The 13,790-nt window shown below is 35.1% G+C and overlaps 2 protein-coding genes across 3 annotated transcripts; one reads left to right on the plus strand and one right to left on the minus strand.

The window, feature by feature from the left end:
* The first annotated feature begins 399 nt into the window (after nucleotides 1-399).
* Nucleotides 400-2,857, plus strand: LOC127120861 (pentatricopeptide repeat-containing protein At1g71420). Its single transcript, XM_051051440.1, has one exon. It carries the CDS (start codon nucleotides 486-488, stop codon nucleotides 2,793-2,795), a length of 2,310 nt encoding a protein of 769 aa, XP_050907397.1. The 5' UTR covers nucleotides 400-485; the 3' UTR covers nucleotides 2,796-2,857.
* A 1,290-nt stretch (nucleotides 2,858-4,147) lies between these two features.
* LOC127120862 (protein PLANT CADMIUM RESISTANCE 10) lies at nucleotides 4,148-7,006 on the minus strand. Of its 2 annotated transcripts, XM_051051442.1 has the most exons (5): nucleotides 6,916-7,006; nucleotides 6,663-6,783; nucleotides 6,147-6,342; nucleotides 4,944-5,170; nucleotides 4,148-4,517 (listed from the first exon to the last, which is right to left on the minus strand). In XM_051051442.1, exons 3-5 carry the CDS (start codon nucleotides 6,316-6,318, stop codon nucleotides 4,362-4,364), a joined length of 555 nt encoding a protein of 184 aa, XP_050907399.1. In that variant the 5' UTR covers nucleotides 6,319-6,342; nucleotides 6,663-6,783; nucleotides 6,916-7,006; the 3' UTR covers nucleotides 4,148-4,361. The 2 variants fall into 2 exon arrangements, with proteins under 2 accessions (XP_050907399.1, XP_050907398.1); XM_051051441.1 differs by lacking the exon at nucleotides 6,916-7,006 and having other exon boundaries at nucleotides 6,663-6,894.
* Between the last annotated feature and the right edge of the window lie 6,784 nt (nucleotides 7,007-13,790).

Consider the following 13,790-nt stretch of genomic DNA (forward strand, 5'->3'; position numbering starts at 1 on the left):
TTCATTTAATCATTTACATGTATTAAAATTAATAACTTTATCTAATTATTTATACTAATTGTTGATGTATTTTCCATAATCATAAATGAAATTAGGTGTAAAAATTGACTTTTAAAAAAACATTTAAAATTTAATCTATAATGTGTCCTTATAAGCTTGATGAAATGTTAAAAGATTTAAAACACAATGTCTTCTATTAATATTCCACAACATAGCTAAACAAACTCTTGAGTAATTTTTCTATACATATTTTTCTTGCATCTATGAATCCTATGTGAATTAAGTTCTGATATATTATTTCTTTTTAATACAACATGCAAATTAAATTTATACAAGTGTGTATAAAGACATTTAGTTGATGTTGATAGTTGAATTTTTTTTTTACATTAACACTTTATAAGAACACAACTAGCATTTCAAAACCAAAACGTTCCATAACTATTAAGGTTTGTATAAACAGAGACAGACCAATAGTTACAAAAAAAATGAACCTATGCTTGAAGCATTTGCTATCTAAAAAGATTGTGCATTATGTATTCCCCAAACCTTGTACCATGTTACAGAATCTTTATTGCACTTCAACTGCACAACCAGAACAAGCACAAACCATAGCCAGAAACATAAACCCACAAATACACGCTCTCTCTTTACAAGGCAATCTTGAAGAAGCACTTTCACTTGTTTACACTCACCCTTCTCTTTCCCTACAAGACTATGCTTTTCTGTTCCATGCTTGTGCTCAGAAAAAATGGATCCAACAAGGCATGGCATTGCACCATTACATATTTAACAAACACCCCACAATTCAAAATGATCTTTTTCTCACTAATAATCTCTTGAACATGTACTGCAAGTGTGGCCATTTAGATTATGCTCACCGCCTGTTTGATCAAATGCCTAGAAGAAATTTTGTTTCTTGGACGGTTCTCATTTCTGGGTATGCTCAGTTTGGGTTGATCAGAGAGTGTTTTGCTTTATTCTCTGGCATGTTGGCTTGTTTTCGACCCAATGAATTTGCTTTTGCAAGTGTGCTTAGTGCTTGTGAGGAGGGCGATGTCAAATATGGTTTGCAGGTACATGCTGTTGCTTTGAAAATTTCGTTGGATTTCAATGTATATGTTGCAAATGCTCTTATTACAATGTATAGCAAGTGCTCTGTTGGTTTTGATGGAGGCTATGATCAAACTTTGGATGATGCGTGGACTGTGTTCAAGTCAATGGAGTATAGAAATCTTATATCTTGGAATTCAATGATTTCAGGTTTTCAGCTTCGCGGGCTTGGGGACAAAGCTATTGGTCTGTTTGCATATATGTACTGCAATGGAATTGGGTTTAACAGTGCCACATTACTTGGTGTTTTCTCTTCTTTAAGTCAATGCAGTAATACTTTAGATGACATCAACAACACACATCTGAGGAACTGTTTTCAATTGCATTGTCTCACTATTAAAAACGGTCTTATTTCAGAAGTTGAAGTGGTAACTGCATTGGTAAAATCTTATGCAAATCTAGGGAGTCACATTTCTGACTGTTATAGGCTCTTCCTCGATAGAAGTGGCCAACATGATATTGTGTCATGGACTGCTATTATTTCTGTGTTTGCAGAGTGCGACCCTGAGCAGGCTTTCCTTCTTCTCTGTCAACTTCACCGAGAGAATATTGTGTTGGACCGGCATACATTCTCAATCGCCTTAAAAGCTTGCGCCTACTTTGTGACTGAGCAAAATGCAACGGCAGTTCACTCACAAGTAATTAAACATGGGTTTCAGGATGACACAGTTGTTTCAAATGCCTTGGTACATGCTTATGGGAGGTCTGGCTCCTTAGCTTTGTGTGAACAAGTATTTGACGAAATGGGTCGTCATGATTTGGTTTCTTGGAATTCAATGCTCAAGTCTTATGCCATGCATGGTCGAGCTAAAGATGCGGTAGAGCTCTTCAAAAGAATGGATGTCCACCCAGATTCTGCAACCTTCGTTGCACTTCTTGCAGCATGCAGTCACGCTGGACTTGTTGAAGAAGGAGTGGAGATTTTCAACTCTATGACTGAAAGTCATGGTATTTCTCCTCAACTAGATCATTATGCCTGCATGGTTGACCTCTACGGACGAGCTGGGAAGATATTGGAGGCAGAGAAGTTGATAAATAAAATGCCAATGAAACCTGATTCTGTAATTTGGAGTTCATTACTTGGATCTTGCCGGAAGCACGGTGAGGCTGGCTTGGCCAAATTGGCAGCTGATAAGTTTAAAGAGTTAGACCCTAAAAACTCGTTGGCATATATACAAATGTCAAACATATACTCCTCTGGAGGTAGTTTTATTGAAGCTGGCCTTATGAGGAAGGAAATGAGAGACTCTAAAGTGAGAAAAAGACCTGGATTAAGCTGGGTTGAGGTTGGGAAGCAGGTTCATGAGTTCACATCTGGTGGCCAACATCATCCGAAAAGAGCAGCCATATTGAGCCGGCTCGAAACATTGATTGGACAGTTGAAAGAAATGGGCTATGCTCCAGAGATTAGCTCTGCATTGCATGACATTGAAGTGGAGCACATAGAAGACCAATTGTTTCATCACAGTGAGAAGATGGCATTGGTATTTGCTATAATGAATGAAGCAAATTTTCCTGGTGCTGGAAACGTCATTAAAATAATGAAGAATATCCGCATTTGTGTTGATTGTCATAACTTTATGAAATTAGCATCAAAACTGTTTCATAAGGAGATTGTTGTAAGAGATTCGAATCGCTTTCACCATTTCAAATATGGAACATGCTCTTGTAATGACTATTGGTAACATGCTCTTCATTTTTATTTTATCATAAAATATAGAATCAATGAAATGATAGTTCTACTCTAGTGTATTTTTCATCTTATCTCATTTCACTATTTCAATTTTAGTTGAATGTATTAACATGCCTTGGATCAAGTTGCTTTAGTTGAGGAAGCACACAAATTGTTAAATGGTGGAACAAAGAAGGATTTAAATTCTCTACCTTTCCATTCTCTAACTTTTGATTACTTTAGACATTTTTTGTAGATAGAGAAGTGAAAAAGAAAAGGATTTGAATATGGATAATCCAAATAATCGGTTAATTTTAACAGAGATGTAAGAGAGAGATAGAAAGTTAGAGTGCATTTTTCTCCACAAAGTCAGGGGATTTTGTTACAGCAAAAACATTGTATTATGATAGGTGCCGCACTTAGTGCCCAACAATGCTTAAACATAGTATGAATTTATGGGAAACTAAAAAATAGTTTTTTTTTTAATTTGAAAAATATTTATAAGATGAAATAGACTATAGTATATGCATATTATGGTTATTCCATATGTATTCCTAACTAAATAATTTCTCTAGTTTGGATTTAAGTGGCCTGTTTGAAGTTAACCCATATAATGATTATGATATTTATAACTTTTAAACCAATAGAATTAAAACTGAAAGTTTGGAATTTATATGTGAGTAGCTTCATTTACTCTATTAATGTTTAAAAGTGACATCAAAAGAGAAAATGATTAATCACAGAGAATGATGAAACGGGCTATGTAGCAAACAAATATGGGTGGAGTAGGTTGAGTATCACAAGACATTGCTTAAATAAGTTTAGTTTTTTAAGAAGTTCAAGGTTTAAAAATGATAAATTACTTGTCATAGATTTATTTTAGACATCATTAGAACCTATTTGATTCCATAATACCTAATATCACCAATTTTATTCATCAACTTAAAGTCTCTTTGCTCTATTTTTTTATAAATTTTTTAGAATCCGGCCTTACTAATGCAAGAGAAGCCATCACATTGTTCACTATCAGAACTCCGTTTAAAGCCAGAACAACCTTAAGAAGAGCACACTCAAGACTCAAGCCTTAGTCTCTCTGCTCTTGTCATTCACAAATTTAGAATTTACCAAAATATACCATGCATGCAAACAACCGCCACTATCGTCCTCCAAGAATGCATTGCAATCATCGATACCCTACCACGAAAGGCATATCTTCCATGTTGTAAAAACATAAATATCTAACATAAAGCCTGCTCCAGGAGAGGCAAAACACAAGGTAAAATTACAAGTTGGAATGACCAAGTAAGAGCAGTGATAAGTAGCTTCATTAGTCTTGAAGAAGGAAAATAGTGGGATAAATGACACTGAAGAAGTAAAATATGATTAGGCATTAAACATACTAAATTTTTATTTACAGCTGAGTGTTTTATATTCTTCTAGTTTATCTCCAAGTGAGAAAATGTGAGGATCAATCGTATAACTACATTGACTTGTAATGTGTAATGAACCACATGCTTCACCTAAGTTTGTAATCCTCAAACCATACAGTGTAAGGGATATGGAGAGCAGGGCTGTGGCATTACTGCATTGAATCTTGTTGCATTGTCTGAACTGTCGGAGCTGTAACTACTGTAGCTTCAGAATCCCCGGCTCTTTCGCGTATTTCACGGTACTCTTGACAAATGGCACACACATGGCAGCAAAAATGGGTAACGAAATCCCCACATGGTGCTTCCTTCATAAGACAAAAGAATATCATTATGCATCACATCATCATAAAGTTTCTTTACGTTGTTGTCATTACTAAAATTACACAAGTGACGTAAAGATTTTTTAGATCAGGTAATTCATACGAAGTGCTAGAATTTCTCTATTAAAGGCAAATACTTTAGGCAAAGGCCTGTTGAGAAGTGTTTCACAGTACCGGGAACGTTTTCAAGAGAAACATGCTTTCTTTCAAAGTCTGAACTTCCCTTGAACTACTTTTAAGGATTCTGATATGTTTATAAAGAGAAAGTCCTACAAGTATATTTCATTTTCCTATTAAAAATAACCCATTCCTATATCTTGAAAGCATGGACAACTATACTTAAAATCTTGAAACCAGCATTATCTAACCATGTTATAAAACTTGAGGTAAAGCTAGGTTGTAATATATTACCGGCAAATTATGCTTTGATCTTAAGGTCCCGCGGTAGCCACAAGCGTAACAAGAAACAAGGCATCCAGGTAATCCCCAAAACAGGCCGTCAGTTATTATGCAGCAGGCTGCATTAATAAGACTCCACAATATAAAATGGGTAACACATGATCCCACAAACGTGCCAGAACCCAGAAATTCTGCATTCTTCCCAAAGAGATAGCAAGGACAAAAACAACCTATACAACCTGCACAGATGCCGAAAGTTTGTAACCAGTCTTTTCAGTTGCAAGTGTATAAAATAATAACAAAACAAACTTGACTTTTTGCAACATATAGAAAAGCAAAAAACAAGTGTTTTTTGTACCATATAGAAAAGCAAGTTTAATAAACTGTCTTGACATAAATAAGTTCAACGAAAAATTCATTCAGTTAATCCGTGTATTGTTTAACAAACACAAGAAAAGGCTACAGTCAATCAAGGCAGTCAAAATATCCATCCTATTCACAAACTTCGAAGTCCACGGGTGATCCTGACCATTTTCCCAAGCTAATCATCCTAAAAATGGTATCTTGAGAGGTGTAACAACAGTATATCTTTCTTGATTTCATTGTCGGTCTATGGCAGCCAGTCCTCCATCCATTTTCAAGAGACTGATTCCATAACTCCAACCCGCAACCCACAACTTTAATTCTATTTTGTTTATGTTACGAAGATAGTTGGGATTCCTTGGGAACTTCAAAAGTAATGGAAGACTGTGTTTATAAGAGAGATAGACACGTAGAGAAGTTTGGTTGGACCGATTTATAGAATTATTTTCAAACACGGCTCCCGCCAAACTCCTCTGTCACTATCTCTCTCTCCCCAAACGAAGCCCTCAACTTCTTTTGAGAAATTGAGAGGATCCCGACCCTGCAATATAAGATTCCAACCAACGAACCTATTCACCCATCTATCTATCAATGCTAAGAAAAGTCTTCTGCTAAGAATTTCACACCTCAACAATAGCAGATACTACAACAACAGCCAAGTCTTATCCCACTAAGTGGGATCGGCTACATGGATCAAATTCTGCCATAATATTCTATTCAACTCGTAAATTTCTAGTAGCAGATACTATCTAACAAAATTAGGATTGAAAGAAGAACAAGTACTCAGACAAACAAGCATACATAGTCAAGAAGCACCTTGGTACTAAATGAGTGGGTAAGGAAGTAGCATACAGCTCTGCATATCATCGCAACAAGCACAGATTCCAGAAGACCATTGAGGCTGCATTTGATTCGACCCGTTGCTACTATCATCACCATGGTGCAGAGATACACTCATTGCATCTGAATCTGATTGCCCCAATGGAATGTAAGCTGGTGGCACATAACCACCTTGGTTCTTCATATTCTTATAATAATGGAATTGTTTCTACAAAACAAAAATCAATTCTTAGTTAAATTAATTCCTCTACAAGCAAGATTATCAAAACACAACAAAATCGTGAAAACCCTTAAAACCTAAAAAAAAATAACAATTTTAGCCAAACCAAGCTGAAACTAAAATCTTCATTATGTTCGTTAAAATCAAGATTATGAAGCACAATCTAGAAACCCTAAAATCTTTTTTAAAAAAAAGATTAAAAATGAAAATTAGGTAAAGCGTGAATTTGAATTATGATAAAAATATGTGAAAACAGATCTGGTAATTGGAGAATTATGATAAAAAAGAAAGAAAGTTAGTTAGTTTACCTTAAGTAATTAAGCTCTGAATGAATTCTTCTTCTTCTTCTTCAAGCGTTGCGTTGCGATAATCACTTTCTGGGTTTCTTGCTCCTTTATGCTTGGTTCTTTCTTTAATCAAATATTTTGCCTTTTCCCAAAAAAAAAAAAAACTATTTTTAGACAAGTTGTACCGACACACGGTTGCAATTTTAATTTTAGAGAGATGTTGTTAGAAGATGGATGAAAACATAATCAATAAATTGTTTACATTGAATAGTACCTTTTTTAAGTTAGATTGCCCCCCAATTTTTTTTAAAGAATTTAGGATCATTATCTTATGCAACACTCTTTACAAGTTTATTATGTAGATGATGGTTAATAGATTGCGTTTTTATTTAAATCAGATAGCTAAATTTTTCTAAAATAGTTTTTTTTTCCTCATAAAGGAACAATTGACAATATCATTATACTTCAAGAAACAATTAATTTTATGCATAAAATTTAAAAAAGAAAAAGAAATTGATAATGGTGTTTAGAATAGATTTTAAAAAGGCCTATGACCATATCAATTGGAATTTATTAGAACTTTGTTTGAAGCGAAACGAATTTCCTTCCATTACTATAAAGTTGATCTGCATTGTGTAACTACTTCTTCTATGTCCATTCTTTGGAATGGGATGAGGCTTTTGTTCCGACTAGAGGATTAAGGTGACCCCCTATATCACATTTATTTTTTGACGTTCTTCTTTTCGCGAAGGTTTTTAACTCCTAAACAGGGATCATTTGTGATATCTTGAATCATTTTGTCATGTTTTTTGACCTTAAAGTGAATGTTGCTAAATCAAATGTGTTCTTCTAAACTACCACTAAGAGGAGTAAAATAAATTTAATTGTCTCTAGCATAGGTATCAAGTAAACTCTTACTCTAGAGAAATACTTGGGTTTCTCTATGTTGCATGATCATCTTCAACGCACGAGACTTTGAGTTTCTAAAGGAGAAAATCAGTCAGAGGTTAACATCTTGACAACATAAATTGTTAAACAAGGTTGGTCGTTTGATTCTCGTTAGGTATGTCCTAAACTACATCCTAAATTATTATATGCAAGTGATTTGACTATCTCATCCAACTTGTGATTTTATTGATAGGATGGTTAAAAAAAATTTGTGGAAGATAATTCAAACTTTGGTGTGCATCTCGTTGGCTGGAATAAAATCATTAAGCCCAAAAAATTAGGTGGTCTTGAGATTCGGAAAACAAGAGAGGCAAATACTTCTACGTTGAGTAAGTTGGTTTGGGGTCTCCATCGGGATTGTGATTTTTTATAGGTTTAAGTTTTGAAACATGATTACATTAGTGAAGAAATGTTCTTTAATATGAAAAAGAAATTTGGATCAGTTACTTGGAATACAATTATGAAAGCTCTCTTTGATCTTAAAGATGATTTTGAATTTAGATTAAGGGATGAGAACTCCTATTTCTGATTTTCCAATTGGTCGGGGATATGGAAATTAGCGGAGTAGGTGCTCTATGTGGATATCCACGATTTGGAAAAGCGAGTGAAATGTGTTTACGTAAATGAGAATTGAAACTTTAATTCATTATATACTAATATTTCTCTAGGTGTTTGTGACTGCTAATGGCTTGAAAACGTGTGATATCACATGCAAGTATACATGTGTGTTTAAAGTAGCAAGTGATAGATTAGTAAGGATGTCGACCCCACAACGAGTGGAAAATAACTTAGGTTAATTTTGTAAAACTATATTTTTTCTAAATGAGCATGAGCACGATTAAAAATAATTTATGGTTGTCAAAGATTCAGCTTGATAGCAAATAATGTAAAGAACAATTTAAAGAGAGTAAATGAGTTCGGTAATGGAAGTATGTTGGACAATGATCCATTAATATAACTTGTCAGATGTGTGTGTACATGATATGTTATGTCGTTCCAAAAGAGATCAGAAAGTGATCTTATGGTGTATCTCAATAACATCATAAACATATGAAATAAACCAATGGGACAAATCACTAAGCCTCACTTGTGACTTTAGTGCATGTCTGGCTTTATTCTGAATATCCTCTATGATTGTAGCTCTTTAACTCTAAAGTAGCTAATCTAATGAATACCTCTATCCTACATCTTTTAATCACTTTTATCATGAAATTCACTTGTTGTTGGATCTCTCACAACAACATGCTCACATCCTTTCCTAACTTGATCATTCAAAGAAACATATTTGTAACAGTTTAACACATGATAAAACAAAGCACTAACAACACGCCATTTAACACAAACAACTAATTCATATTAAATTAACATTTCTTAACTTAAAGGTTTTAGCTCATACTGAGCTTAGTAGATACATCAATATTGTATATTGGTTCTTTAGCTAAGCATTCTTAAACACATAATGAAAAAGAAATGAAAATCTAAGAGTAACTTCTCTGTTTTTTTGCAACTGTTAATCACCAAGAAACAACCTCTGTCACGCCAGATACTAGTATCATACACTTAAGATGATGAGAATAAAAATCTCTCCACTTTGTTCAGCTAACTCTTCTCACTGATTTTTCTAAGTGTTTCATTCTCTAAAATGTTGAACCTATTTTCATTTCCTCTAAGAGGTCCTTTTATAGTCACATCCAACTAGGATTTTTATGTTGTCTTGGATTACGGGATTATGGATATTTTTGAATTCTGACCCAAAAGAATCAACATAATTCCCTCAAATTCTTTTATTTCGTACCAATGCATAGCCAGGTACAATCAACATGTGGGAGACAAAGTATCTTGTGGCAGGCTAGTGGCGCAGGAAATCAGGTGACAGTGTTGTCCTTTATAGGAGGGACACAAACATGGCGTTGTAGTGGGTATAACGTGGTGCATAATTTTGTCCTCTATCTCCTTGATCTTATCCCTATGCATATTTGATTCAAACACCCTTCATTCTACAAATTGTTTCCACGTAAGCCCTGCAACTATGAATGTCGACTCTCTGTATCTCCCATTGTATCCTTTGTTACACCCTGCTCTATTCTCAAAGTTGGATTTTAAAGCGCTATCTTGAACTATCATGTTAGGCCTCATCAGAAGCTAACTCTACACAAGTAACAAATGCATAAAAACTAACAAAAGAGAGCGCATATTGTACTCTTTGTGAACTACTTAAAAACAACAAAATGAAATAAATTAAGTTATTAATTATCTGAAATAAAAATATAAATTCAAGTATTAAGTTTTATAATAACTCGCAAATGGTGATTTATCACACCCCCAAACTTAAATCATTACCTAATCTCGGGTGATGCAAAATATATTTTTAGAAAAGATTTTTTTTACTTCCCTTCATCCCTTAATCTAACAACTCTTTTCTTATTCAACTCGGAATTCATCTAATGAGACTTCTTTCAAAAGTTCACACAAATAAGTCTTGTTATGATTTATCTTTGTTAGTGTGTGTGTCTGTGGTGGGTGGGTGGGTGGGTGGGGGGGGAGTCCTTGATGTTGTCTGTATGTCAAAACTCTTCAGTTAAGATAGTCAACCTATATCCTAGTTTGGTTATCTTATTCTATGGTCCAAGAATTCATTTTTCAGTTTTAGAAGGGGTAATTTGACTATTTTGCTCTCAACTTTTAGCTCATTTTAAATTTGAGGCTTCCACGTGCTTTTATTATTATTATTGATAAGTCTTGCTAGATGCTCCACTTTTTCACCTGACGGAATCTCACTTGTAATGAGTCAAACCTGTTACTAATAGTAAAGATATCCATTATTCCTTCAATTTCGGGCACAAGAATTTGTTCCTCTAGTTTCGGGCACAATAACTTATTTGAAGTGCTCATTAGTTTACTTCATTCTTTTTACACACTTTTACGTGTTTATTTATAAATGAAGTGTATTCTTTGTGCTAGCCTTAAACAATAATGTTTTCCTCCCCTAAATTAAATCCTACAATGACCCATATTCCATAATCTATAACAATTCAAACTCCTTAAGAGGCTAACTACTTTCCTGACTACTTCTGACGCAATATGGGTTATCCAAAAATTACAAGCAACTGCATTATTTATTACTAAGCCCTTGCTTCCAACATTTCCAGTAGTCTAGTTAGAAGTCTTATAAGCTCTTTAAAAATTATGCTATTTTTAGGGATGAAGTTTGTTATTTTCTTTTTGATTTTTGAATATTTTTAACACTAAATTAACAACAACACAGTAGCAACACAAAACAAAACATAAAATTTCATTCATTAAAAATTGAAATTAAACTGATAAAATTGAAATTGCAAAAATTTAACTTGCAGAACCCTAAAACTAAACTAAGAGATAGATGATAATGATTGCTTTTATTGGTAAACTGAAGTCATGAAGGAAACTACCACACCCCTAAACATAGAGTAAGGACAATGTTCTAACTATCATTTCGTGAGTTATGGCACACCATGACTCATCAACTGGAAGAGTTAAGGAAGAAATACCTGAAGGAGAATTACGGTCCAAAACGCAGCGGAAATTAAAATTTTCTCCTTTAGAGATCCTTACGAATGGTCATGATCAGTGATAGAATATTTACCTCTTATGACGATTGAAACCTTTGGTGCAGATCTCTTGTGACGATCAAAACCTTTGATGCAGATCCACGAAGCGATCACGAACGTTGAACGATGACAACGTCTCTACTCAGTCCACACGAACGGGTTCCTTCAATCTCAGTGCTAGCTGGTACGAATGAAGGCTTTGAGTGAGAGAGAGAGAGAGAGAGTGAGAAAACGAAAATAATGCAACCGCAATGAATGCTTCTGCACAAGGGTTCTATTTATAGAACCACTTGTGTGGGCTTCAAGCTAAAAGCCCACTTAAGTGTATTTTGGCCCATATCTTATAATATGCCCAAAATCACTTAAGCCCATGGTACCTTACCATATTTCGTATTCTACTCAAGTACACCGTACCTTACGATGTTCTATAATTCACTTAAGGGCACCGTACCTTACGGTATTCCTTAGTTACTCTATCTCTCATCAATCCGTCCTTTGTGTGTGACCCTGTAGGTTTTCGTGACGTTGGCAATTATATTAAATCACGCATTTAACATAATAAATAGTGAGCGGTATCTAGCAACACATCACTGCTACCCAAGACACGAAAATGTCATGTGATCTGACAAAACCTCCTGTGATAATAATTATGTGTATAATTACCCTTTTGCCCTTATGTCTATATTGAACACAAGGCATAGACCGTGTCATCCTTGTCCAGTTCAATATTGGGCCCATAGACATTTATCCTGTTATGCAGGATGGGCAAATTCCATCTAGGTCACTCATGTCCCTCATCATGCTTCGTGGAGTACCCATCAACTATCTTTATGGTTATCCAGTTACGGACAACGTTGGATCAGCAATAAAGCACTCAACTCTACATCTAGGGTCCATAGTGGTTTCAGGTCGAAGAGTGGTATACACCATTATCACCATGAGAATAACTTATGACACTTTTCATAACTTTCTATATAGTATTCTCATAGCGGGTCAATCCGGTATAAATATTACTCTTAATATTCATACCTATGTTTAAGACTTGATAACTCTTTATCCATGATCCATGAGATGTGATCATCAGTCTACAAACATAATAGTCTTAATGCTTTAATGTCATCCCACTTCACAATAAAGCTCGACTACGGATACTTTAAGAATAGTGTCCTTATGTTTAATGTGTTCTCATGATTAAGTCACACTTAATACATTAAACGGACTAGCTATTCTAGGGACTTTATTAAACAAACGTAATAAAGAAAATGCCTTTTATTATTAATAAATAATTTGATACAAGTACCAAAAAGTATTGGCCTCTAGGGCTTACACCAACAATCTCCCACTAGCACTAGAGCCAATCAGGCATACCCCTTATGCTCATTGATCTAGTATGGCCATCATGCTTCTGCTGCGCAAGAGGCTTTGTCAGTGGGTCAGCAATATTGTCAAGTGTAGGTACTCTGCATATTTTCACATCTCCTCTATCTATTATCTCTCGAATGAGATGATAACGCCTAAGTATGTGTTTGGATCGTTGGTGAGATCTAGGCTCCTTGGCTTGTGCGATAGCACCATTGTTATCACAGTAGAGACCAATGGGATCCACAATGCTAGGAACTATGCCAAGTTCACTAATGAACTTTTTGATCCAAACAGCTTCCTTTGATGCACTTGAGGCAGCAATATACTCGGCCTCGGTTGTAGAATCAACAACTGTATCTTGCTTTGAACTTTTCCAGCTCACAGCGCCACCGTTTAAGCAAAACACATAACCAGATTGCGATCTAAAGTCATCCTTATCTGTCTGGAAGCTAGCATCGGTGTATCCAATTACATTCAACTCTTCCTGACCTCCATATATCAAGAATGAGTCCTTAGTCCTTCTTAAATACTTAAGGATATTCTTGACAACTACCCAGTGAGCATCACCAGGATCAGATTGGTACCTACTCGTTGCACTTAAAGCATACGAGACATCTGGTCGAGTACATAACATGGCATACATGATAGATCCTATTGCAGATGCATATGGAATCTTATTCATGCGATCCCTTTCTTCCTTAGTTAAAGGGGATTGTGTTTTTGATAGACACATGCCATGTTGCATAGGTATGAATCCTTTCTTGGAATCATGCATATTAAAGCGTCTCAACACTTTGTCTATGTATGTACTCTGACTTAGGCCAAGCAGTTTTTGTGATCTATCTCTATAGATTCTGATTCCTAATATATAGGCTGCTTCACCTAGGTCCTTCATAGAAAAGCATTTCCCCAACCAAGACTTTACTTGTTGTAGGGTAGGGATATCATTTCCAATGAGTAATATGTCATCTACATATAATACCAGGAAAACGATCATGCTCCCACTAACCTTCTTGTAGACACAAGGCTCATCTTCGTTCTTGATGAATCCATATTGTTTTACTGTTTCATCAAAACAAAGATTCCAGCTTCTGGAAGCTTGCTTCAATCCATAGATTGATCTTTGTAACTTACATATCTTATGGGCTTCCTCTGGTATGTCAAATCCTTCAGGCTGTGTCATGTACACATCCTCAAGAAGATTTCCATTAAGGAAAGCAGTTTTGACATCCATCTGCCATATTTCATAATC

This window comes from Lathyrus oleraceus, chromosome 2, assembly GCF_024323335.1.
Source record: "Lathyrus oleraceus cultivar Zhongwan6 chromosome 2, CAAS_Psat_ZW6_1.0, whole genome shotgun sequence".
Taxonomy (NCBI): domain Eukaryota; kingdom Viridiplantae; phylum Streptophyta; class Magnoliopsida; order Fabales; family Fabaceae; genus Lathyrus; species Lathyrus oleraceus.

Bases quoted from the DNA above. Each gene is read 5' to 3' on its own strand.
- LOC127120861 (XM_051051440.1), top strand. From the start codon at position 486: ATGAACCTATGCTTGAAGCATTTGCTATCTAAAAAGATTGTGCATTAT.
- LOC127120862 (XM_051051442.1), bottom strand. From the start codon at position 6,318: ATGAAGAACCAAGGTGGTTATGTGCCACCAGCTTACATTCCATTGGGG. The intron at 5,171-6,146 runs GTATGCTACTTC...GCATCTGTGCAG, and splicing joins TTGCGATGATATGCAGAGCT to GTTGTATAGGTTGTTTTTGT. The intron at 4,518-4,943 runs GTAATATATTAC...TGTCTTATGAAG, and splicing joins GATCAAAGCATAATTTGCCG to GAAGCACCATGTGGGGATTT.